At 58.7% G+C, this 23945-nt stretch overlaps 2 protein-coding genes across 7 annotated transcripts in view; both read right to left on the bottom strand.

Moving 5' to 3' along the window:
- Positions 1–1005: 1005 nt before the first annotated feature.
- CHRM4 (cholinergic receptor muscarinic 4) lies at positions 1006–2442 on the bottom strand. The gene has a single exon (XM_021684784.1). The coding sequence runs from the start codon at positions 2440–2442 to the stop codon at positions 1006–1008; it is 1437 nt and encodes a 478-aa protein (XP_021540459.1).
- Positions 2443–11344: 8902 nt separating this feature from the next.
- Positions 11345–23945, bottom strand: part of AMBRA1 (autophagy and beclin 1 regulator 1) — a 146208-nt gene continuing 133607 nt past the window's right edge. For all 6 annotated transcript variants that reach the window (XM_044919409.1, XM_044919411.1, XM_044919410.1 and 3 more), the window contains 3 exons: positions 19827–19919; positions 18347–18540; positions 11345–12926 (listed from right to left, as the gene is read on the bottom strand). In XM_044919409.1, coding sequence (XP_044775344.1) covers positions 12421–12926; positions 18347–18540; positions 19827–19919 — 793 coding nt within the window. In that variant the 3' untranslated portion in view covers positions 11345–12420. The remainder of the gene's footprint in view (positions 12927–18346; positions 18541–19826; positions 19920–23945) is intronic.

The raw sequence follows: 23945 nt of genomic DNA, 5'->3' as shown, positions 1-23945 counted from the left end.
TGAGCCTTTCAGTCTGGTCTTTCCAGGGACCACACCAAGGCTGGGAGGGAACCCAGAAGGCTCCCTAGAACTGACACTCCTCATCGCAGCCACTCTCAAGCAAAGGTCTTTTGGTATAGCTCACTACCAATAGAAGGTTCTGTCCGTTGGGAGAGGAGAGATGGGGGCTGCTTGCCTGCCTTCCCCCCTGCCCCCCCCCCACTGAAGCCTGCATGGGTCAAGTCTGTCCCCATTCTCCCCAGCCACCCAGGCCTCCCTCACATGCTGCAGAAGCCTGCTGGGAGAGCTCTTCAGAACCAGGGGGGGGGCCTCTCTGCTCAGCGTGGGACCACAGGAAGCCAGACCTTGGTTCCTGAGTGTGAGACACTGACCTCCCAGCTGCCCCAGGACAGTGTGGGGGGGGGGGCCTGAGAGCCCACAACGGCCTGGCCTCCAGCTAGCCCACCCGTCCACCCAACCAGCGCCTGGCCGAGCAGCTGCAGCAAGGGGCGAGCTCTGCCCCTGGAATGGGATCTGGGAGGACGGGCTGGGCCTACATGCGGGGTGCAGCGGGGAGAAAGCACCAACTACAGCAGAACGGGGAGACCCTTCCCAAGCCTCCTTTCCCAAGCATCGGCTCCTTTGCTCTTCCCAAGGGAATCCCGGCCTTCTGCTCCCCTCCAGATGTCCATTCTTCCAGCCACGCTGGTTGGTCACAGTGGGGCAGTGCCCCAGAATCCAGCGCCTCCCAGCTCCCGGAGGCGGGCCCGGCAGTCCTGGTTCAGGCGCTTCTGGGGCTGACACTCCGCAGCCCGAGCGGAGATCTGGTCTCTCGGAATCCCGCCACAGCTTCTTCCTGAGCCTCACAGGGGTCCTGGGCACCTCAGTCCTCGTCGGGGAACAGGAACACGGGGGGACGCTTCCAGAGCGCTCCCCGGCAGCCACGTGCGGGACCACCCACGTGACCGCCCACGTGGCTCAGCGCGCGCACGTGGCCGCCAGCACCTCCTGGGCGCCCCTGCCCGCCTACCTGGCGGTGCCGAGGTTCCGATACTGGCACAGCAGTAGGTGCCTGAAGGTCTTTTTAAAGGTGGCGTTGCAGAGCGCGTAGCAGGCGGGGTTGATGGTGCTGTTGACGTAGCAGAGCCAGTAGCCGATGGACCACACCGTGTCGGGGATGCAGCTCCGGCAGAAGGTGTTCACCAGGACCATGACGTTGTAGGGCGTCCAGGTGAGGATGAAGGCCAGCAGAATGGCGAAGATGGTCCGCGTCACCTTGCGCTCCCGGGCCGCCATCTGCCGCTTCTTGCGCACCTGGTTGCGGGCGATGCTGGCAAACTTGCGGGCCACGTTGGCTGCCGGGCGCATGCCGGCGGGCGTGGCCGGGACGATCTCGATGGCTGTCACACACTCATTGCCAGTCTGCTTCGTCACGATCTGGATCTTGGACCATTTGGAGGCGGGGTTGAGGGCCCGCGGCTGGAGGGGAGGGGCGGGCAGGGCGGGCGTGGTGGCCTCTGTGGTGGACAGCTCCGTGGGCGGCCGTTCCTTGGTGTGGTGTGTGGCGCTGCCGGAGCTGGACTCGTTGGAAGTGTCCTTGTCGGCCACGGGGCGCGGCGGGGGCGGCAGGACCGGGGGAGGGGCCTCCTCCAGCTTCCCGTTGCGCAGCTCCTCGGGAGCCGGGTCCCCGGGCGGGGCTTTCTTGATGCTCTGCTTCATCAGGGGGCTCTTGAGGAAGGCCAGAGTCTTGGCCTTCTTCTCCTTGGGGCCCTCGGGCCGGTGCTTGTGAACTCGGCTGCGACTGGCCAGGGAGATGTGGATGTAGAGCACCGTCATGATGACCACGGGCAGGTAGAAGGCGGCGATGGCGGTGCCGAAGGTCACCGCCGGGTTGGACAGGAACTGGATGAAGCACTGGTTGTCCGGCACCGTCCGCTTGCCCACCACGAACTGCCAGAACAAGATGGCAGGTGCCCAGAGCACGAAGGACAGGACCCAGGCGGCGGCGATCATGAGGCCCGCCATCTTGGTGGTGCGCCGGGCTGGGTAGGTGAGGGGCTTGGTGACGCAGAAGTACCTGTCGAAGCTGATAATGAGAAGGTTCATGACGGAAGCATTGCTCACCACATAGTCCAGGGCCAGCCACAGGTCACAGACCACGGCGCCCAGAGGCCAGTAGCCCTTGATGATGTACACGGTGTAGAGGTTCATGGAGAAAGCGCCTATGATGAGATCGGCGCACGCCAGGCTGAAGAGGAAGTAGTTGTTGACTGTCTGCAGCTGCCTGTTGACCTTGATAGACAGCATCACCAGGATGTTGCCCACGACAGTCACCAGGCTCAACGAGCCCGTCACCGTGGCGATGAATATCATCTCCACTGTCTCGTAGCGGTTATGGGTTGATGTGACCAAGCGTACGGACTGGTTGCCCGCGCTGCCATTGACTGGTGTGAAGTTCGCCATTTTGGTTAGCAGTGGTGGGCGGCCAGTGTCTGGAGGAGGAAGCAGAGAGGAAAGGGTGAACTGGCGAAGTGGTTTAGAGAGGTAACTCGAGGTGACAGAGGAACATCACCCTGCAGAGCCTTGGAGAACTCTGTCGCATCGTGTGCTCGTTTCTTCACCCATCCGTTGCTTATTGAGGGCCTACTGTGTGCAAGCACCGTTCCGGGTGCAGGAGTTACAGAAGTGATTGAGACACACACGGGCCCCACCCTCACAGAGCTGACAATCTGATCAGGGCAGACAAACATGCGAGCCACAAAAAGAGTGCTAGAAGGAGAACAAGGCAGGGCAACAGTATAGTGGGTGAGTCAGAGGACAGACAGGGACGCTTCCCTGCTGGGTGATCAGTGAAGGCCTCTTCAAGGAGGGGATCTGGACAATGGCAAGGAGGCAGCCATGTGAAGAGCTGCAGAGGTGGCTTAGTCGGGGGCAATGGCCAGAGCAAAGGCCCTGGGGCACGTGTGGGGCGCCAAGAGAAGGCCAGGGCGTGCGGGGCCCAGAGAAGCAATGGGGAGGGGCTTCAGTGGTCCCAGAGTCAGCATGTAGCTCTGGCCAGAAGTGTTCATTCATTCACCTCGTCAGTCATTTTGTGACCAAACATCACAGGGGGACCTGTCCTCCACCCTCCCAGATGGCACTGGGGACACAGGCAAGAATATATGTTAGCAGCTAACACTTACTGTCTACTAAGTGTCCGGCACTTTCTGTACTTTTTATCAATATTAACTAATGTCTTCCTCACGTCAAGTCTGTCAAGTAGAAACCTTTATTTTTCACCACTTCCAGGTGAGGAAACTGAGGCACAGAGATGTTAAATAACCCACCCAAGGTTCCACGAGTCCTTGACGTCCTGCTGCCACCCCAGAGCTGAGGGTGCTGGCAGAAGAGGCCCAAAGCACCACCGAGCTGGTGATACCACCTTGGGGCAGGCTCCTGGGATGACCGGGGTGGCCTGGAGTGGGGAACCCCCGAGGACGAGGAGAGTGCCATGCAGAGGGGTCTGGGAGGTGCATACCACTGCGGCAGCCCCTCCCCGAGCTCCCCCTCCCAGCCCCAGGGCAGAGGGGTGAGGACACAGTGCAGGGGCAGTAGGGACCATCCACAGCCAGGGGCTGAGTGAGGACCGGAAGGAGTGAGAAGCTGAGAGGGCCTGTCAGCCAAGGAAAGACACACATGGCTTCCAAGGGGCCGGGGCCAGCCCTGGGCCCGACTGGGAACCCAAAGGGGACCCAGAGTGTCCCAGAGGGAAGAGGGCAGGGGAATGTCACAGGGGGGCCCGCGGCCAGCCCGAGGGCACCGTCCCCCCGGCCCACCCACACAGCCCCTCCCCTGAGCCTGCACCCGCCTCCCACCCAGGTTCCTCTTCATCTCTCCCCCGCCTTCCTCTCCCATACACGTGAGCGAGGCCCACGCCCAGTGCGCTGTGCCAGGGCAGCCGTTCAGCCCAGCCTCCTTCACACCCGCCAACACGCGCACCATTACACACACGCACACGGGCCCCATCCCAGCCCCGCCAGCCCTGCGCGCTGTCGTATACACAGCGTCTGTGTGTGAGAGAGAGAAAGAGAGAGGGAGAGCCAGCCGGTGTGGAGGAAGGAGCCCTCAGCCAGCAGCCCAGGCCCCAAGGCCAGCAGGGTCCTGGCTCTAGACCAGGCACCTCACCTTCCCGCCCCTCTCTTTCTCATTTGCAAAATAGAGAGGACCGGTCCGCGGGACCCCTCCCGAGCAGCTATGGGGACCAGCAACTAAACTTTCCATCTGCAGCATGAAAATGCACCAGAGGCTGGAGGCAAGTGCCAGGGTGACCACCCTCTGCCCCACGCCTGGCCTCAGACCCTCTCACTCGCCTCTGCAGACGCAGCCCCAGCCCCCTGGCCTGGCAGTTCATGTTCGCCTGTCCAAATCCTTGGTTCTCGGGAGGGGAGGCTCAACAAGGGTGTTGCCATCTCCAAGGTCACACATGAGTCAAGGGCAAAGACTAAATACCACCCTCTCTGGGGTCTCTGACAGCCCCCTTTCAGCTTTGAGAGGTTCAGGTGTCACCCTCTGAGCTGGGAGAGCAGAAGCACCCAGCATGAAGAGGCTACCCTCCCCAGGCAGGTGCAAGCAGGGGCAGGGTGGGCAGGACGGATCTGTCCGCCAGCACCCAGGAAAGCCCCGTGAGCCTCCGGGGCCAGGACACAGGCCAGCGAGATGGGAACGGGGCTGGAGGTGCCAAATATGAAAAACATAATAGCCCTTGTTTATTGTTAACTAGGAGTCAGGAATTCCTCTGAGCTTTTTAATATAGATTATCTGGTTTAATCCTTACAGAAGCCTGATAAGGCAGGTACTATTAGTATCCCCATCTCACTGATAGAAGTATCTTCTTACAGATGAGGATAATATTAATTAACTTGCCCAAAGTCATCCGGTCTGTAATGTGGGGGGGGGGGGGAGACAGGATTCGAACCCAGGAGCCACCTTCTCAATCTCAACCTGTCTCAGGTTGATTTCCTGCCTCTGCTGTCCACTGCTCAAAACCAAAGAACTAAGGGTCCCCACCCACTCCCTGCCGGCTCCCCCACTTAGCTTTCCCAGGAGAGAAGAGGCCTCTTATCTCCATGGGGGACATCTTGTCTCCAAGGAGGTGACAGGTGGTTTAGTTCCGCTCTGGGTCTGCTAGGGGAAGCTGCCAGCAGCAGAAGGGGTGAAGCATGGTGTCTCGCCGCCTCGCCCCACCCTCTTTCTGGACCCCTCGGGTTTCCCTGCAGACATTCTGACAGCAACCCTCTCTGGGGCTTTCTCTGCGATCCAGGCCCGCCGGAGATCTGGGGAAGCAAGCAGCCGCTGCCCAGGGCTGTGCGCACCGCTAGATGGCAATGTCGAGCCCTGGGTGCCAGCTCCGGACTTTGGGCCGGCGGCTCTTCGCCACCGCCCCCAACTCCATCGCGACCGAGAACACAGAGGAGGCTCCAGGGCAGGGCCTCCCAGGGGAAGGACGTGGTTTCCCCCCCACCCCCACCCCCTTGCCAGGCCCTGCCCAGGAGCTGCCCTCGGCTCCGCGCGGGTTCCATGGTGGGAAAGTTAAGGGCGCCCGGCTTCCACCCGGCCCCGTGGAGGAACGTGTGGGCGGGAAGGCGAGTGCGAGCTCTGTTTGTGTGTGATTACTGGGGAGCGCGAGTACAAGCGAGTAGCTGTCTGCATGTGCGTGTGTGCGCGCTCGGCCACGCCTGGATACCGGGGGCCCGTGTGCGCGTGAGCGGGCCCGTGCCATGTGGACACGTGCTTGTGCGTGCGTGTGCGGCCCGGGGTGCTGTGGCCTGGGGGATGCACACGATTCGGGTATGCGAATGCATATGCACAACTGTGAGTATGCACAAACTGTGAGTTTGTGCACAGGAGCAAATGCAGGGCCCGCAGGAGGTGACCGCTCCGGGCCCTGACGGGAGACTCAGCTCAGACTTTGGCTGTCTGAGCGCAGAGAAGCGAGTCTAGAGCCAGTGTCTGGATCGTGCCCCGCTCGTGGGTGGGGAAGGGTCGCGGCCAGGCTACAGTCTGGGCTGCCACGGGCCCCCTGACCTTAGGGCATCGTCTCAGGCAGCGCCCAGTGGTGTCTGGGTCCCCAACGCTGCAGTGTGGAGTCCCAGCCTGGGACTGACTTCTGTCGAGGGGCCGCGGCCGGAGTCGCCCCACTGGCCTTACAGGACACGGGGTTCAGCTCGGCGTGCCCACGGAGCATTATGGCCAAAGGGTGCCCGGTCTACCCGCGGGAGTGTACCGGCAACACTCCAAAACGGGGAGGCCCAGCCGCGGCTTAGGTCAGTTGAGTGTAAGATTCTTCCCCACCCACACTTCTAACCCTGCACCCCGCAGGAGAGGCACCGTCTGGCCTGAGCGGCTAGAGTGGGCACCGGTTTCTTGAGCCCTGAGCCAGGGCGGACCTCGAGGGCCGGGTTGGGAGTTATTATTGGGCTCATCTGGAGGCTCCTCCAGGTCTCCTTCCCGGTTGATGGGGCCCTGGCTCTCCGGTGCCCCGCCCTCCCCCCAACCCCCTAGCACGCAGTTCCTGCGGCCTCTGGGCGTGGGCACCGTGCTTTCCCGGGTTCTGGAGCCCCCCCGCTTTTCCGGACGAGAAGGGAGCGCGTGCTCTGGACGCCGTGGGGAGGGGGTTGGGGTGTGGGTCCTTGGTTCTTAGGCATTCACTCTAGGGCTCCGGGAAGGCTGTGGCCCCTGGATCCGTCCCTGGGGCGGGAGAAGAGACTCAAGAGTTCACAGGAGGGAGAAGGGGCTCAGGGGATTTGGCAAAGACATTGCGCCTGACACTTCCGCCACTGGGCCCAGGGCTTGGCTCCGCTCTCCCGGGCTCCGAGCCTGGGCAACAGCAGGGGGTAGTCCTGGAGTGGGGGAAGGGCGCCAGGAGCGGGTAGGGGTATTTCCGTCGGGGTTCAAGGTCGCGGATGGAGGACTTCATGGATCGGAATGGGCTGGTAGCGCGGGGGGTGGGGGGGCGGGGAGACGGGCGGGAAAAAGGCTCCTTAGGGCTCCAGCGCCTGGTGCCCTCCAGAGCTGCAGGTGGGAGGGCTGGAGTGCGGGGTCCCGCCCCCGACGGCTGCCCCTGGCGCCCTGAGGGCTGTGGGCGGGCAACCCTCCCCCGACCTCCTGAATGTCCATTCCTTCCCAGAGGCGCACCTGGAGAAGCTTCCGAGACTCCGTGTCTTTCTTCCAGCGGGGCCCCTCACCCCCGGGCTCTGTGCAGCCCCCAGCACCGCGCTCGTCCCCAAAGGAGCCTGGGGCCCCGTCCCAATGGGACCCGCCTCCGGGGAACCTCAGAGGGTCCGGGAGCCCCACGTCCTTCTACCCCAACCGAGTCCCCCCCGCCCCCGCGCCGCCGCGGAGTCACTTACCAGACACCTCCGCCCCGGTCCCCTCGCACCTGACAGACGGCGGGACCAGCGGGCGGCCCGCGGGCCAGCGGGCGGGGCGCGTGGCCGGGCCGCGGGCCGGGGGCGGGGACGGGGTGCCGAGGGGCGGCCCCTGCTCCGCCCGCAGCTCCTGGCGCTGTGGCTTCGACTCGCGCTCACGCTCGCACTTTTCCCCGAGCCGCGTGATGTCACGGGGAAGCAGCCAATCCTGGTGGGGCCGCGCCGCCCGCCCCGGGCCGGCCACCCAACTGCGACGCGCAGGGGGCACCACCCGGGGCGTCGGGAACCCCAGCTACGCGCGCCCCTCACTGGAGCCGGCCGACAGCTCCGCGCTCGGCCACTGTAGGGGCACCGCCCACGGTTGACAGTACGGCTTAGCGGGGGGCGCTGCCCTCTCGGGAGGCTAGGGTGGGGGGTGGGGTGGGGTGTCCGCGTTGTCATGGGGACGCGGCGCCCCCTCGCGGGCTGGGGAGGGAGCTGGCAGCCCCGTCTGGCTGCGCTCTCCGCCTCCGCTCTGACCAAGCACCCGGGACCTGGAGGTGGTCTCGCGCCCCTCCTGGGCCACCCTCCCTACAGGGCCCCGCTCACAGTGGGACCTCGGAGGCGCGAGTGTTTGACCCCAGCAAGAGGTTACGGGTGGGTGGGGTCGGCTCAGCCGTCACGGTTCCGTCGGGGCAGAGAGCCGAGAACCGGCAGTTTCCAGCCTCAGGGCCGCATGTCGGCCGCCGGGCTATAAGAGAAGACGGGCGCCGTCGGGGCCTAGGAAGGAGCTGGAGAGAGAAGACAGGCAACAGTCCGCCAGGGAGAGAGGAGCCCGCCCATCGCACACAACCCCTGCCCGGCCCCCCACCCCCGCCGCCCGGCTCCCGGCTCCCGCGCTGCAGGCCGGGGAAGGGGTGCGCATCCTCTCTCCAAGCCCCGGGATGGGACGCGCCGCCTAGCTAGCCGCGGCCGGAGGGCGAGTTCACCGATGCCTGTGAGGGAAAGCTGAGTGCCCAAGGTCACCCGGGGCGGAGCCCGGAACGAGACCCCAGAGGGCGAGCGGTCTCTTGAGGTCTCCGGGAACCGCACGGGTCGGGGCCTGGGGACTTGGGGCCTTGCCTGTGAGGAGTGGGAGGGCCCGGGAGTCCGCGGCTGCGGCGTCCGCGGGACCGAGTCGGGTGGCTTCAGCACCTTGGAGAGCTCCGCCTCGACACTGACCTTGTAGGCTCCGCTCCGTGCTCCAAGGCAGCCGCGTTTCTGCCTCCATCTGACACGACCCTTCCTGGGGCCAGCCAGGGTCGGACTCATCCCTCCCCCCACCACGCCCAGGTCCTGAGCCTTGTCACCCCAAACTCTTTGAGCGCAAACACCCGATTAACCTTAAGACCGCCGGTTCCTTCTCTTGGAAAAACAACTCAGGTCCCACCCCTCCACCCTCCCGCAGGACCGGGCGGGGGGCTGTGAGGGGGGCGGTGGAGGCGGGTAAGGCAGTGGAGGGGAGGCGGCAGGAGCTGCCAGAGAAGGGGCGGGAATTGGGGCAACAGCCAGCGCTGCGGGTCTTTTGGTGTGGAGTTCCCCACGCTGAGGAAGAGGTCCTCGGGTGCTCCCCAGGGCAGCTGGAATTGGCTGTTTAGGCTTAGAGTGAAAAGCCATCGTCCCTTATGTGAATGATCCGGTCTCCCATGAGCCTCATAACCAAGGACGAGAGAAGATATTGTTCTTGCCCCCACTTCACAGATGAAGAAAGGGGCTCAGTTGGTTCATATGACAATCAGATAACAGTCCTGCCCTTGTTCCACTTTGCCATAAATCCAGGAGAGGGTGGTGCTTCTAGGAAGGTGGAATTGTGGTGTGTGTGTAATGGGGAGAGGGGGGAGGCCAGATACTTACAAAGTCACACAGGAAACAAGCCAGGCCAAGGACTGGAGGCCACAGAAATCAGAAATGTCTCCAACCACTGCCTTGAGTTCTTCCAGAAACCGTCAGGCAAGGTTGCTCCAGTTTTCCTGAAACCCTTACCACGTGGTAGGGTTGACCCCTCCAATCCCAGACCCAATAGTGGAACTGTGGAGAGCTGAGTTGGGAACCGGGGGACCTGGTTTTGTGTTTGCTCTCTGCCTTTGACTCAACTGGGTTCATAGACAACTTGGGTCTATAGAACTCCTCTGAACCAAATTCCTCATCTCCAAACGGGATTGCCAAGCTCTGCCCTGCTGACCCCACAACCTTGTTATGACAGGCAAGGGGCCCTGAGGCTTTACTACTAGTAGGGGAGCTTCCATCCACCAGGCAAGGGCTTTCTAAAGAAGGGAAGGGGTTGATGTGGAAACACAAAAGTTTGACAGGTAGCTGCTGGGTTCATCCTTGGCTAGACAGGGCACAGGCAAGGCAGGCAGAACCAAATTTGGATCCTCTCATCCACAAGGCATCTTCATACCCCGTTTTCCAAAATAACAGAGCAAGTCGGGTTCTCATCTGGGTTCAAACCCTGGCTCAGTTAGTTGTGTGGTCTGGGGCGGGGGGTGGGGGGATAGTACCAGTACCTATCTGGGAGGGCTTCTGTGATGAGGATCGAGATAGTACACATTGAGTCCTTGGCACGTGGTTTATACTCAACAAATTCATAGTCCATACTGTCAGACCAAGGAATTCCTCTCCTAGGGGGTTGGGGGATGGGAGTGCGTGGGTGGAGGGCAGGGATTGCAGTGGGGCAATCCTTCGGTCCTTCAATGAGTAGTTCAAATCCTACCTCTTCTAAGAAGCCTGGCCCTAACCACTCCAGTGCTGACCTAGAATGACTCGAAATTATAGAGTTCCAAGTAACTGTAAGAGGTTACATAATACAAGCCCTGTATCCTACTACAAGGGAAGAAAGTGGAGCAGAGAAAAGGCAGGTGGCTTGCCCAAGGTCACACAGCTGGTTGATGTGTCTTTTAGTCCAGAACCCACTCTTCTGTGGGTTTCTGTTCTAGAAAATTCTAGTGTTCGTAACTGTAATAGCTCTACACACTGTTTTGTATTACTTGCTTGCCCATTTAATCTTTTGGTTTTGTCTCTGTTGGTACAGTAATTCTACAAGTCCCAGAGGATGTGGGACAGAGTCGGGCACACAAGAGATAGTCAAGAAATAGATGATGCTGGGGCACCTGTGTGGCTCAGTAGGTTGAGCATCTGCCTTTGGTTCAGGTCATGATCCCAGGGCCCTGGAATCAGCAGGGAGCCTGCTTCTCCCTCTCCCTCTGCCCCCCTCCCCAACTCATGCTCGCTCTCTAATAAATAAAATCTTTTAAAAAAGAAGAAAGAAATAGTTGTTGCTGGCAAAAATCCCTGGGGTGGCTCTGTTTTCCTTGTACCCTTCTGTAAGAGTTGGGGCAAGTATCGTCCCACGTTCTAACTGGCTTGAAACTCAAAGTGGCCAAGGCCCACAACTACGGCAGGCCCTTCAGCCACTGTGCTAAGGACAAAAAGTAAAGGGGAACCTGAGCAGCCACAAATGGCATCTTAGAGGGATGCCTGTAGACAAGACCAAGCTCCCTGCCTGGCCAGCCCAGACACCCATGATAGGTGGTTTCCGGGGACCAGAGAGGATCCAGCAGCTTTTTGGCCAGTCCCAGTCACATCTTCATTCCAGACCCACAGTCCTGGGTAGGAAGCAATCAGGATGGGTGACTTTCCGTCATTCTTACCTACCTACCCACCTGTCACTGTTAAGGCTGCCCCAATCCTTAGCAGGCCTGGGGGAAGCAGGAGGTGGTGAGGCACAGAGACCCAGCACATGTGGCAGCCCGTACCTGACTGGCTTCTTCTTCTGAGGTGACAGACCGGGCTCCCCACATAGGAGAGCAGCACCAGACACAGTGCCTGACAGAACCCAGGCCCGCTTAGTTCAATGACCCCCCTCCCCCACCCACACCCCCACCACCACCCCCTCCTCCATCCTCCATGGAAACAAACAGAGAGGAGCCTGGTGAGGGGCATGTCATCATTTTAATGATGTAGATCTTTGGTGTTTCCCTCATTAGCAGTCAGACTATCCCCTCTCCTCCCACCACAATGTTTCTATGATGAGTTACAAACAGAAAAGAAATCACATTTTCATACTAAAAACAAAATAATCAGAGCCTTGATTTCTCCACTAGAAACTACACGTACAGTTCAAGATTCCACATGCAACACCTTAAGTCACAGACCGAGACCTCACACTCTGACCTGGAGTCTCATCCCCTCCCCCAGCCTGGGGCTGGCTTTGGCCTGGGCTCATGTAATACTGCCACCCACAGGTGCTGCTCTGAGGGCTGGGGAGGGGGCAGGGGGAGAGGAGCTTCGTGGACAAGCCCCGGGGGCTGGCCAGCCTACACCCCCCACTCCTGAGTGAGGACCTGCCCACCGTCCCTTGACCCCATCCTGTATCAGGCAAGCAGGCTGCTCCCTTGGCTCCATGGTTGTCCCCCATCAGTAAGTGCAGGAAGTCCCTGTCTTCAGGAATCTGGGAGCCTGGCCTGACCCCTGCCTGTGGTCTCTGTGGGGTAAGATGATAAAGAGAGGCTGAAGCTCTGGAAGGCTCAGAGACACAGGTGGTTCCTGGGGCCCAGGCTGCTCCTCCTGCTCTTGGGCTCCTAGTGGCCCCACCGGTGCCACAGGGGGCCAGGGCAAAGCTGCCCCAGTGGCCACTGTCCCGGATGGTTTGGCCCCAATCTGGAAGACAGTTCACCCTTCTGGGGCTCTCTGTCCAAGGGTGAGTCTCTTCAGCCATGTTTCTAGGAGAAAGGGGGGGTTCATGGCAGGGATACCCACTTCCTCCTCCATTCACACGGAGCACAGCAGTATGGCTCCCCTGGGCTCCAGATCCTGGAAGGTTCTAGTCCCGAGGCAAGCCCCGCCCATTCGACTGCCTCATGCCCACTGCCTCTGACTTCACTCGACAATCCCCCCCACCCTGCTCCTGTTCCCTGATGCAGCCCGCAGCTCTTCCGCGCGTACAGTTCCCAGTCAGCTGTGAGGTCCGGTTTCTGCTCAGCGGTTCGAGGGGGAGCACCAGTGCACACATGGGTCTCTACCTGTTCCGTGGCTCCCTGCTGGGGCCTGCAGCTTCCCCCCGGCCGCTGCCACCGCCATCAGCAAGGTGATTGTTACTGGTCAGATCGCAGTGCAGGGTTGGTCCTTCGGTGCCGGGAAGGGGGAGAGGGGAGGGGACCGGGGAGGAAGACGGCAGGGGTGGCTGGGGCGGCTGGGGCGGCTCCCGCCCGGGGGCACCAGGCTGGTCCCAGGAGGCTGTCCGGGGGCTCAGGCCCCGCTCTGCCAGCTGCCCAGGCTCCGGGAGCAGTCCCCGAGAGGCGGAGGGCCGGGGCGAGGCAGCGCGGGTGGCCGCGGGCTCAGCGCCGGTCTGGGAGCCACGGTGGATACGGTGGCTGACGATGATGCTGTTGCCGAAGCCACCCATGGAGGCCATGGTGGTGCTCTGCTCCCGCTGCACCACGGCCGTCATGCCCCCTTCCGCCATCAGCCGCTGGATCCTGCTGAGGGCATCTTCCCCGCTTGCACCGGACTCTGAGCCCTCACCTGGAAGGTAGGGAGCACAGGACAGAGGGGGTTCGCGGCTGACCGGGGCCACTGAGGCAGGCAGGCCACCGTGAGGAGGAGCTGGGGGATTCTCTGCCAAAAGCAGAAACGAGAAGAGTCCAACTCCCTCTTTCGGAGGATCAGAGACTTGAAAGCTAGGCAAGATTCCCCAAATGGTCATAATTCCCACTTCTGTTCTACTGGTGGGGAAACTGAGGCTGAGGATGGCATGAGGTGGCCAAGGCCACTCAGCCAGTTAAGAGGCAGAGCTGGACCAGAAGGAGGGCATTTGGCCCAAGTGGCAGGCTAGTCACTACATGAATGAAGGTGGCTGGGGTGGACACAGATGGCTTACTTTGTCTGCTGTCTCCCTGTCCGGGAAACTGGGAGACCTGGCCCAGAGAGAGGGCGTGCTGCCTGGTGTGTGGAAAGAGGGGGCAACCCACAGCGTGTGGCCCAAAGGCAAATAGTCTGCTCTGCCTCATTTCAAAGCTGTGCTGTCTTCCCTCAGTGTTGTTCTGTTTACTTCCTAAAAGCCCACGAGAAAGACTGGGTTTTTAACTGTTCCCTAGAAGGCATTCTGTCTCCTCTCTTCCCTCTTTCCAAAACCACCAGCTTTCCCAAGCTGTTTCCCATTTACGGTTCTCCTTGGATTGCGCTGGATGCCTGATACCCTCATCCTTCCCTGGAGACAGCCAACTGCCCAGGCCTGAGGCTTCAGCCCACATCTCCAGGGAGGGAGAGAAGGTTCTGTTCCTTCCCCAAAGGCCTGGGCATTCCCACTCCCCTTGTGGGGGAGCAAAGGAGGCTCTGGCTCAAATCCATTCTGTGCTCACTAGCTGTGTGACCTTGGATGAGTCCCTTAACATCCACCTTGCACAGTGTGCTGGGCCAAGGAAATGGGGTAATGGGCATGGTGGGCACTTGGCGACGGCTGTGGTGATTAACCTGGGGCCTGGGAGTGGGGCTCCGTCCTGAGGCACCCTCCCTCCACCTGTGCTCAGCCCCCTGGCTGACCCAAGCCTGTGGGCAACTACGATCAAGACCCCTGGGGCTGTCAGGGCTAGCACTACCTATCAATTTATTTCCTTCGGCTACTTGCTGGCCAGTTTGGGATTCTGCAGATTTGGGGGCGCTGATGGTGAGGGTTTTTCTTTTTTTGGGTACTTATTGTCAACAGCTATTTTTGTAAGACTTTTTTTTGCTCCCTCCCTGTCCAGTCCCTTTTCTCTGCTTGCCTTGTTAGAGCTGGATTTCCAGCCAGCCAGTTCCACAGCTTCGCGGTGGCTAAGGCCCCATTAGATCTTTCCCTCCTTGTTAGTGCTTGGCAGCATCACGCCATGGGTCTTCGTCAGGCGCTTCTCTTCAGCACTCAGCAGTGGGGACTCGGCCTCAGCTTTCACTTACGTGCCTGCGGTTTGTGTTTCTCCCCTTTTCTCCCCATCAGCGCTCCCCATCCTCCCCCAACCCCCTAAGGCGGCTGCCCTTCCCTGCTTCCCCCTCCGAGGAGCAGCTCCGAGGGAGCTTAGCGCCAACTCCCAGGGCAGAAGAAAATTCTCTGAAGGGCTCTTAGCACTCCTCTCAGGGGGCAAAGCCTTCCAACAGTGGGGCAGAGGGTAAGAGGAAAGATCAACCAGGGCCTCGGTGCCAGCACAGCTCCTATCCTGTGAGCCCAAAGGGCTGCCTGGCGAGGCCCCCTGGGGACCTCTCTGTGCTCGCTGCCACCCCCACTGCTTTCCAAGAACTCTGTGCACTGAGGGGCTTCCCAGCTGGGTCTGGGATGTGCGGGGTGCTGGCCCGAGGCCTGCTGGCGTTGTCGCTCACTGTGCTGGGCTCTGTGCCTAGCGAACTATCAGGTCTTTTCATGAAGCTCCCTTCCAGGGCCAGGACAGGGCTGCCTTGGGGCCCCAAGGGCGGTGCCACAGCCAGGTCCTCGGAGAGGCCCTCCTGACCTTTCCCACTGCACCCGTGGCTCTGGCCTTGGCCATGTCTCACGACGACTGTGGCTGTATTTCGTGACTGGGCTTCTTGCTTATCACTTCCCTTTCCACCCAGCCTCCACGCTGCTGCTATTACCATTCTAATTAAGCTCAGATTCACTGAGTTCTAGTTAAGTCCCTAATCTGTTTAAACCCAGAAATTCCAAGGGCCCTCAAAGTTGTCAAGATGCCTTAGCACGACATTTAAGGGCCCTCTGTCAGGTCGTAGCCACTTCCCTGACCATCCTCCCTTCCTGCACCAATGATCTTACCAAAGCCAACGGGGCACTGCTGTGAGCCTGCCTGCCCCTGCTCACACACACTGGGGACACCAGGGGGATGTCAAGGTCAATGTGAATACCACCCCTCCCACCTGGCCTTCGGGGGACCCCAGCTGGGAGTGGCTGCTCTCTCCCTGAGCCCTCGCAGTGCCCCACGCCTCCGTGTGTGTCATCTGTGGCTGTGGTATCTCCCTCCTGGGCTGCAGGTCCCTGCAGGCCTCAGAGTAAGTTTTATCTATCTTTGGGTCCGGTGGCTAATGCGTGGTCTTGCCCTTGGTGTCCATCTGGCACGTGAACGTGTGGCTGAATGAAAGGGCTCCCAGGCTGACTACAGGTGCTCCAGACTTAAGGTAGTCTGTGAAACCTGGTCACACGTCACCCTCTGCTGTGCGGGAAGTGCTGAAGCGTTTGTTCCCTTTCTGGGCTTGCTTTCGAAGGAGAAGACAATGCTCTCATCTCTGAAGCTGCTTCCCTCTGCGATACCTTTGGATTCCTGGTGCCTAACACAGTATCAGTCATAAAGTAAGTGCTCAAAAGAGACCAGACGGAAGAAGTTAAGCTGTGTCCGTGGCCGGCTTCCTCGCGGCTAGTGCACACAGCTGTGAGCTGAGCTTCTCTCTCAGGGACTCCAAGCCAAGGCTAAGAGCCACTGGAAGCAGCTAGCACATTCTGCAAGAAGAAAACACACTGGAGCCTCAGGGAAAAGGCAGCTGTGGCCGGGGATCCAAGCTATTAGCTCTAGGAGCAGTGGTGGCCACAGAGGTTAATTCTGCTGTCTCCTTCCCTAGCCAAAGCATTTCTTTTTGCCTTTGAAAAATGGGAAATTGAGTTAGTGTTGACAGGATATCTTTTCCTTGGCAAGTTCTAAGGTACTTTCTAAGTGCGGAGGCCAGGATGGGATCAGCAAGTTCCCATAATGCCCTGTAACTGCATTTAATTCTGGGGCTTTCACTGCCCAGAAGAGGGAAGCCAGGCTGAGTGGAAGGGAAAGGAGGAGCTGCCCTTCCTGCCCTCGGGGGACCCATTAGCCTTCCAGCCCCTCGCTTTCCACCTTTGCTGTTCCCTGGCCGCAGGCCCAGGCTACTGCAGCGGGGCTCTCATCTGCACCAGACAAGAAAAGGCCCAGGCAACCTTTCTCCAGCGGTCAGAGACAGACAGGAGTGAGCACAGCCAAGCTCAGGGGCAGGCCGCCTTTGCCTTCACACAATCCATCCATTCCACAAACTTCCTGAGCGCCTACTGTATGCCGGGAGGCACTGGATCAGTGTGGGGAGCAAAGAGAGAGCCCAGGGAATGCTCCCCTCCGTTTCCGAGTGACAGGGTAGGGAAGCTTTGAAGGTGGACAAGCTAAAAAGCTGATAACTTGCAAAATTCCCCTGTGGAAGGCTCTTCCTGGAAGTCCTATAAAGAGCTGAAGAGACTTTAATCCAATCTTTAGAGAGTCAGAAAATGAAGAGTGGCCTGGAAACCCTTCTGTGCTGACAGGAAAAGGGCTAAGGGAGGAGGGGCAGCCCCAGAACGTGAGTCAGTCAGGCAGGGCCGTTTCCCCCACTAACCCCCCTGGGCCTCTGGTGTGTAGGGGTGCACAGGCGTTCCCGCCCTGGCCCCACCTTCTAGCGAGGCCCAGGAAAAGGGTCACCTAACTTCACTAAGGGCTTCCTCTACATGTTCCTGCAGCTGCAGCCATCAGTTGGCCAACACGGAGAGAGAGGAGCAGGGGTGAGAGTGGAGGCAGCGGTGTGCGGAGCGGCGACGCCTGCCTGCTGGATGGGAAAGGAGGGCCAGAGAGCCAGACTCTTGCTTCCTGGTCCCCTGCCTTGCTACCAGAGTGGCAGGAGAGGCTGGTGGTCCGGGGGGGAAGCACCTCAGAACAAGGCTCCTGGCGCCAGGAGAGATGGAGCTGGCCAGTGACATACCTCCCCACCACCCACACCTTTCCCCTTACTTCTGTCTGCGTGAGGGGCTTTCTGAAAGGGACTGGGGTGCTGAGAAGGGCTGGGGTGCAGAGCTCCAGGCAAAGGTCATGGGGCCCCAGACCGACGCAGCGAGCTACCTGAGCCCACCCTGCCCGCACTCCAGCGCCGGATGGCTGTACCTGCCGCAGAGCGCCTCTGGCCTCTGAACAGCTCCCCCTCCGCCACCTGCTCTCCTCTGGGGCGAGGAGACACGATGGGAATGAGGTACTGGCCTCTGAAACTGGCCACAACCAACGAAGAGTCATGGGCCTCAGATAAGGATGTGGCCTGGACCCAAAAAACGGACTCAATTTTTAAAAATCTCCGTTCACGGTGGTGAAGGGACAGCGCCCTGCGTGGGGCTACAGGATGGAAAGCTGCTCCATGGGAGACACAGGCAGATCTGTTACTCTGCTTCCCGCACACCACGGCTCTTCCTTCTGTGGCCGTTTTTTGAGCAAATGGCTCAACACAGACCCAAAGCATGTGTGTGTGGCTGGAGGCTGCCTTGTCTGAAGCTCCGACCGGCAAGGGGGCTGGGGCGCGGGTAAGGAGAGCGACTGGGTGAGAACAGCCTGCTTAGCACAGCTGCCGACAGACTCCAGAGTGGCTCAAGCTCTACCGCTGGGAAGTGCTAACTGGTTCTCAGAAGTGTGAGGCCAGCACAGAACCAGGGCTGAGGCTGGCCGAGCCACACCTGAGGAAGGTGAAGAAAGGGGCTGCTGGTGTGCCGGCCGCAGCCAGAACGGCAAGGAGCCATGGGTAGAACCGCGGCTCGACAAGCTACCCTGTGGGTCAGCCCCGAAGCCCAGGCCCCGCGTGCTCGTCCCAGAACAAGAGCCTGTGGCACTGAGTCTCTCCTGCAGGCTCTTCCGTATCTAGGCCACTTCCTGTGTGCTCTCTCTGGAAGAACAGCCTGGATCCTCCAAGTTTTACAGAAGAGGGCGGTCAGGGTACTTGGTGGGAGCTGAGCAGAGCTGTACGAGCAGCTCAGCCTGCTGGGAACAATGAGCCAGATCAGGGAAACGCTGTTCCTGCCTGAGGAGGCTCCTCGCGCCACTGGGGGAGCGTTCCCAAGCAGGTAAGAGGGTACTCCTTCGGAGAGGGGAGGGCCCTTTCTCAGCACCACCTGTCTCTGCGGAGGGGCCAGGAGGGGTGAGAGGACCCCCAGTCGTAATTCCCCGCTAGTATTACGTGACTCTTACCTTCCCCAGGACCCGAAGCTGCTGTCCCCGGCTCCTGTAGCTCCCTCTCTGTCTGCGTTTCGGCATTCTGCAGCTGAAGGGCCAGAGTCTGGGTGCCCTGAGATGTCACGGAGGTGGCGGGGTTCCGGGGCTGCAGCCCAATGGCGTTCATCAGACCCATGTCTCTGTCTGTCCTCCATGCAGCTCTGCTAGTTCTAGGGGGTGGAGAGGCAGACGGAAGTCAGGCAGGGCTTGGGACGGCACGCCTCCCAGAGTCCCACCTGTTCCCCACCGACCCTCAGGGCACAGCCCCCTGGAGCAGAGGCCACAGGCTCCGAAGACAAACCCTGTGCTCCTGCCGCTCCCCACCGACGGCAGGTCATGCCTCTGGATCAGGCCAACCAAGCTCTGGGACAATGAGAGGAGGCTGCAGAAGCACCCAAGTTTGCAAACCAGCTAGTTGTGTCACTCCCTTAAACAGCGAGTGTCTTTCTGGGGAGGGAGAGGTGGCTGATCTTAAGACTCTTATTTACATTCAGGAAGCCACTAGCTGACATGTGTGGGACAAAGGGTGAGCAGCAGCAGAAGGACCTTTCCTCTTAGCTTTTCCTTCCCTCTAACTATATGCTGACAGGATTCTAGTTTAAATTCTTGGACTCTTCCCTGGCTCTCCACTTTGGAGGAAAAGCCCTTCTGGACTCCTTCAGGGCCTTCCCACAGCAGGCCCTTGAAGGCAGGCAGCACAAGCTGACCTGGGAGCAAGGCCCAGGCCCAAAGCCGGCAGCCCTCTTCCCTTGGGCATTTCCCCAGGTGCCAGCCCCTTGGGAGAGCTGGGGCTGGCAGCAGAGGGAGCCCAGGACTTCCGTGACAGGCACCAACCACTCCTTTCTAGCTGCTTCTGGGGACTGTTCCTCTAGCTGTGCCCTATAATTCCTCTAGGAAGCAGCGATTGCCTAAGGTGTATTACTGACCCAACACTTTTTGTCAGAATGTTCCAGTCTTCATTAATAAATTAAGTGATAAGTGGGTCGGTACCAGGTTTCTACTCTCTGGCCCCTGAGGAGGGTTTGTCCCTGGGCTACAGCTCTGAGCAGCTTGGTCCCCGAGGCCCTGGTCACCTGCAGCATTGTCCGCAGATTCTCCTTGGGCCACAAGCACAGTTCTTGGGGACAGCATCCCTCCCTAGTGCTGTCTTCTCCCCTTACCCCAGTGTGCCCAGACACCATGGCCAGGATGGGAAAGGGCCACAGGATGTCCTAGTTTGTTCTCAATCAAGACTCTAAGAGCAGTGGTTTTGTTCTCTTCCTCAGCCATAGAATGCTTTTCTCAAATGAAACTGCAAAAGCTCAATGCATGAAGCAGATCAAAGAGGAGCTGCTGTGGCTGAGGAGAGGCACCCAGAGAGCCCAGAGCAGTCCGAGGGCACTGCTCGAGAGCCCATCTGAAACAGGAGGGACAAGCCTCCCTCCTGCAGCTGTGCCCTCCTCCTTTCCAAACTCACCCAGGCCTTTCACTGCTCCTGCTGCTGGAGTGGACCGTGAAGACAGTCTCATTCAGCTGGTCCCAGTAGTACTCAACACCAGAGTTTAAGGCCCTGAAAATCAGTTGGGAAGGGTGGAGGAGAAAAGGTGGAGAGCATTAGAGAGAGAAGGGCCAGAACTCCTTCCACCTCCTGGGCTTTGTGGACTGTGGCCCGACAGCCCTCTTTAGTCTCTCCTGGGGCAGAGCTGAGACCAGGACGCTCAGTACTGGAGCAATGCGGACGACTATCCAACAGCCCAAATGCCTGTAGTGGTGGGTTTTTAGTCTCTTCCTTCCTCTGAACAATGCCTAACAAGCTCCTCCTTGGGCCTGAGAGATAGCTAAAGAATAGCCACCCTATCCGTAGGCAGTGGGTTAAGTGTTCTTCAGACATAAAGAAAGGAGCTAAGATGGCAAATGAGAGGCTGGGGAGGCCCTGGAGAGACAGGGTGCCATAGACAGCCCCACCTAAAGTCCGGACTTCGTGCTCCGAAACGGAGAAAGCATAGGCTCTTGCCACTGGGTCTTCCCTACTGCCATGGGGCAGGCAGGAAGGAAAATGAGGCACCTTACCATTCTCAGTTCTCCCACTGCCAACCCTGCCCTGCTTCCTCCTTTCCCTGTAATGGACCATTAAGCCGTTTCTTCTAATCGCCCATGGGCACTGCTACCAGAAGGGAAGCAGTGGCTTCTCATGTTTCTATAATGACCTACAAAGCCACCCCAGGCAGCAATCCTGTTACACAGACTGCTTTGCTTTTAAGGATTCCTTCCTGGAAGAGGTGTTACCTAGCAGTCACTGTGGTTGAGGGTGGGGTGCTGGTGGTGAAGGTGGGGACAGGAGATGGGGAAGAGGTGTCTGAGCCCATCAGAACTCTGGTGTCCCTGGGGCGTCTGGCTGGCTCAGTTGGTAGAGCATGGGACTCTTGATCTTGGGGTCGTGAGTTTGAGGCCCACGTTGGGCACAGACCTCACTTAAAAACAAAACAAGGGCGCCTAGGTGGCTCGGTTGTTAAGCGTCTGCCTTCAGCTCAGGTCATGATCCCAGGGTCCTGGGATCGAGCACCGCATCAGGCTCCCTGCTTAGCGGGAAGCCTGCTTCTCCCTCTCCCACTCTCTCTGCTTGTGTTCCTGCTCTCACTATCTCTCTGTCAAATAAATAAATAAAATCTTTCAACAAAACAAAACAAAACAAAACTCTGGTGTCCCTCTGGAGACTGAAAGAGATACTCAGAACAGCCGGCTTGGCTCCTAAATGGGAGGGGGCACGCACACGTGCTTGAAGAACCGTATCCCCCCCCCAGTCCAGATATTGGAGCCCTATCCCCCAGTGTGACTGTAGCTGAAGAGAGGGTCTTTAGGAGGTAATTAAAGTTCAGTGAGGCCATAAGGGTGGGACTTGAATCCAAAAGGACTGTGGCTTTATAAGAAGAGTACAAAAGTGGGGTGCCTGGCTGGCTCAGTCAGTGGAACATGCAACTCTTGATCTTGGGGTTGAGCCCACGTTGGGTGTAGAGATTATTTAAAAAAAAAAAAAATTTTTTTTTTTTAAAGATTTTCTTTATTTATTTGACACAGGGAGACACAGCGAGAGAGGGAACACAAGCAGGGGGAGTTGGAGAGGGAGAATCAGGCTTCCCACGAAGCAGGGAGCCCGATGCGGGGCTCGATCCCAGGACCCCAGGATCATGACCTGAGCTGAAGGCAGACGCTTAAAGACTTAGCCACCCAGGCGCCCCTATTTAAAAATTTTATTTAAAAATAAAATCTCAGAAAAAAGAAGAATAAGAAAGAGATCTCTCGCTTTCTCCACCATGTGAGGACGCAGGAAGACAGCCCTCACCAGAACCCAACCCTACTGGCTCCTCATCTCAGACTTCCAGCCTCCAGAACTGTGAGGAAATAAATTTCTGTTAAGATCCCCCAGTCTGGGGGCGCCTGGGTGGCTCAGTTGGTTAAGCGACTGCCTTCGGCTCAGGTCATGATCCTGGAGTCCCTGGATCGAGTCCCGCATCGGGCTCCCTGCTCGGCAGGGAGTCTGCTTCGTCCTCTGACCCTATCCCCTCTCATGTGTTCTCTCTCTCTCATTCTCTCTCTCAAAAAAAAAAAAAAAAAAGATCCCCCAGTCTGTGGTGTTCTGTAACGGCTGCCCAAGCTAAGACAACCTCCGACAAAAGCCAACTTTTTAATCTAGAGGCCTCAGCCATCTTCCTTTAATGGCAGAACTTCTTCAACAAAAAGCAGAGAAATCAAAGCCAGTGGGTCATGAGGGAAAGGCCAGCTGGGGGGGGCGGGGCGGAGTGAAGTCAGGATTAGCCAGGATGGGCACCGGACAGGGCCTGGCTGACAAGGGACCACGTGTCAGGAGGCTGTGCTACTGCAGGTGAAGGGGAACAGGCCTAGGCTGGAACCCCTCATCTGTCTCTCGAGGGTCATGAAGATTCTGGGGACTGGACTTCACCTGAGGGCACGCGAGCGTCTCTGGAGGGAAAGAGCCACAGCCAAGCACAGGTGCTCTTCCTTCCCTGTCTGGTCTAACCGCTCCTGGCTACTACCCCCGGGGGCCCGCAGGGCTGCGGATTTGGTGTGATCTTCTTCAGACCATCCCATTAAAAAGGAGCAGCTCCTTCCTCTTCAGAGCATTCAGCTATTTTTGTGGGTGTTGTCTGAGAAGAGCAGGGGCACTGCAGGGCAGGGGAGATAGGAGAGGACCTTCCACGACGGAAGAGGCAAAGGGCCAGAGGTCAACAGCAGAGGCCTCCAAAAACAAAGCCATCATTGCAGAGTTTGCTGAGCAAATCCTGGCTGCATGAGGCCCCATGTGAAGCCAGCTGCCAGGGAGCCTCTGATTTACAAACTTGTCAAGATTTATTGACAGGTGGCAGTACCATCTGGGGCCCTGCCAAATCCTTCCTCTGTAATTCCTGCTAGCCAGGGCCGGTTAGCGACAACAAACTGTCCACACTAGACCTATGCTGAGCCATGCGCTGCACGACCAGGAACCTTCCTTCCAGTCTCAGAAGACAGGCCACCTGAAGGCCCACTCTCTGGGCTGGGACTGTCAGCATGATGCTGACGATCAAAGGGTCCCGTCAAACACTTTCCATCTGGCAGCATGCAGTGTCAGCTCAGAGCTGCGGATTCAGGACATTCAGTGATGAGGTCGACGGCCAAGCAGCACGAGACAACGGAGTCTGGCAGATGTGCTTCTCCCGCCCCCCCCATCCTTTCTGCCCCCCACCAACAGGTCTACTGGAGCCCGGACCTGTTCTACTTTCTGTGGTCAGAGCAGCTTGACTACAACAAGCTCATGTTTAAAGTTTGGTTAAAATTCCAGGTACTGGACCAAGGATCAGAACTGAAGACACCCTGTCTGGCGACTAAAACTCTTAGCCTTCAATACCCGGTATCACTGATTTCTGTCTACAAGCTGAAGAATGCTCCCAACTATCTCTTTTCTCCTTGGGTCTTAGTAAGGATCAATGAGTCACTGTTGGCTCCGGGTTCTTCCTGATAGCCAGGCAAACACACAAAGGGCTGAGGAAGCACGGGAAGGCCGAGCAGGGTCAGCCTTTTCAGAGGGACTTACTTCCACTTCACCCTAGGCTTCCTTCAGCACCATCTGTAAGCTGTGCTTCTGGGCTGGGCTCAGTGACTCCCTCACACCTGGGACCTTCTGGGGCTGCCTGAACATAGCTAGGAGCTGTCCTAGCTTCCTCAGTGGTGACCACGCTCTCATGCAGATTATGGCTCCAATCTTCTCAATTTTTTTTTTTAAGATTTTAAGGAATCTCTACACCCAACATGGGGCTCGAATTCACAGCCCTGAGATCAAGAGCTGCACGCTCCACCGACTCAGCCAGGCAGGCACCCCTGAACTTCTCCACTTCTAGGGAATATTCCCTTTGAGAACATTCTTCTTTCATCTATCACTTACATGCTATTTGGAAAGAAGGACGGGCATTTATCCCCGCTATCCCTGCAACGTGGGAAAGAGTTGGCACCTGGCTCTTGTGGGACAGCCGGAAAGATGAAGTCTCTGTGGCTCCTCTTTTGATTGAGGGGTGTGCCTTTCTCCTCCTTGGTCAGTGATGCTTGA

This window comes from Neomonachus schauinslandi, chromosome 11, assembly GCF_002201575.2.
Source record: "Neomonachus schauinslandi chromosome 11, ASM220157v2, whole genome shotgun sequence".
NCBI classification, from domain to species: domain Eukaryota; kingdom Metazoa; phylum Chordata; class Mammalia; order Carnivora; family Phocidae; genus Neomonachus; species Neomonachus schauinslandi.
The sequence above is the reverse complement of the archived record's forward strand: the minus strand, read 5'-3'. Positions and strand labels throughout refer to the sequence as shown.

Excerpts from the sequence above, each read along its gene's own strand:
- CHRM4 (XM_021684784.1), bottom strand. The coding sequence starts at position 2,442 with ATGGCGAACTTCACACCAGTCAATGGCAGCGCGGGCAACCAGTCCGTA.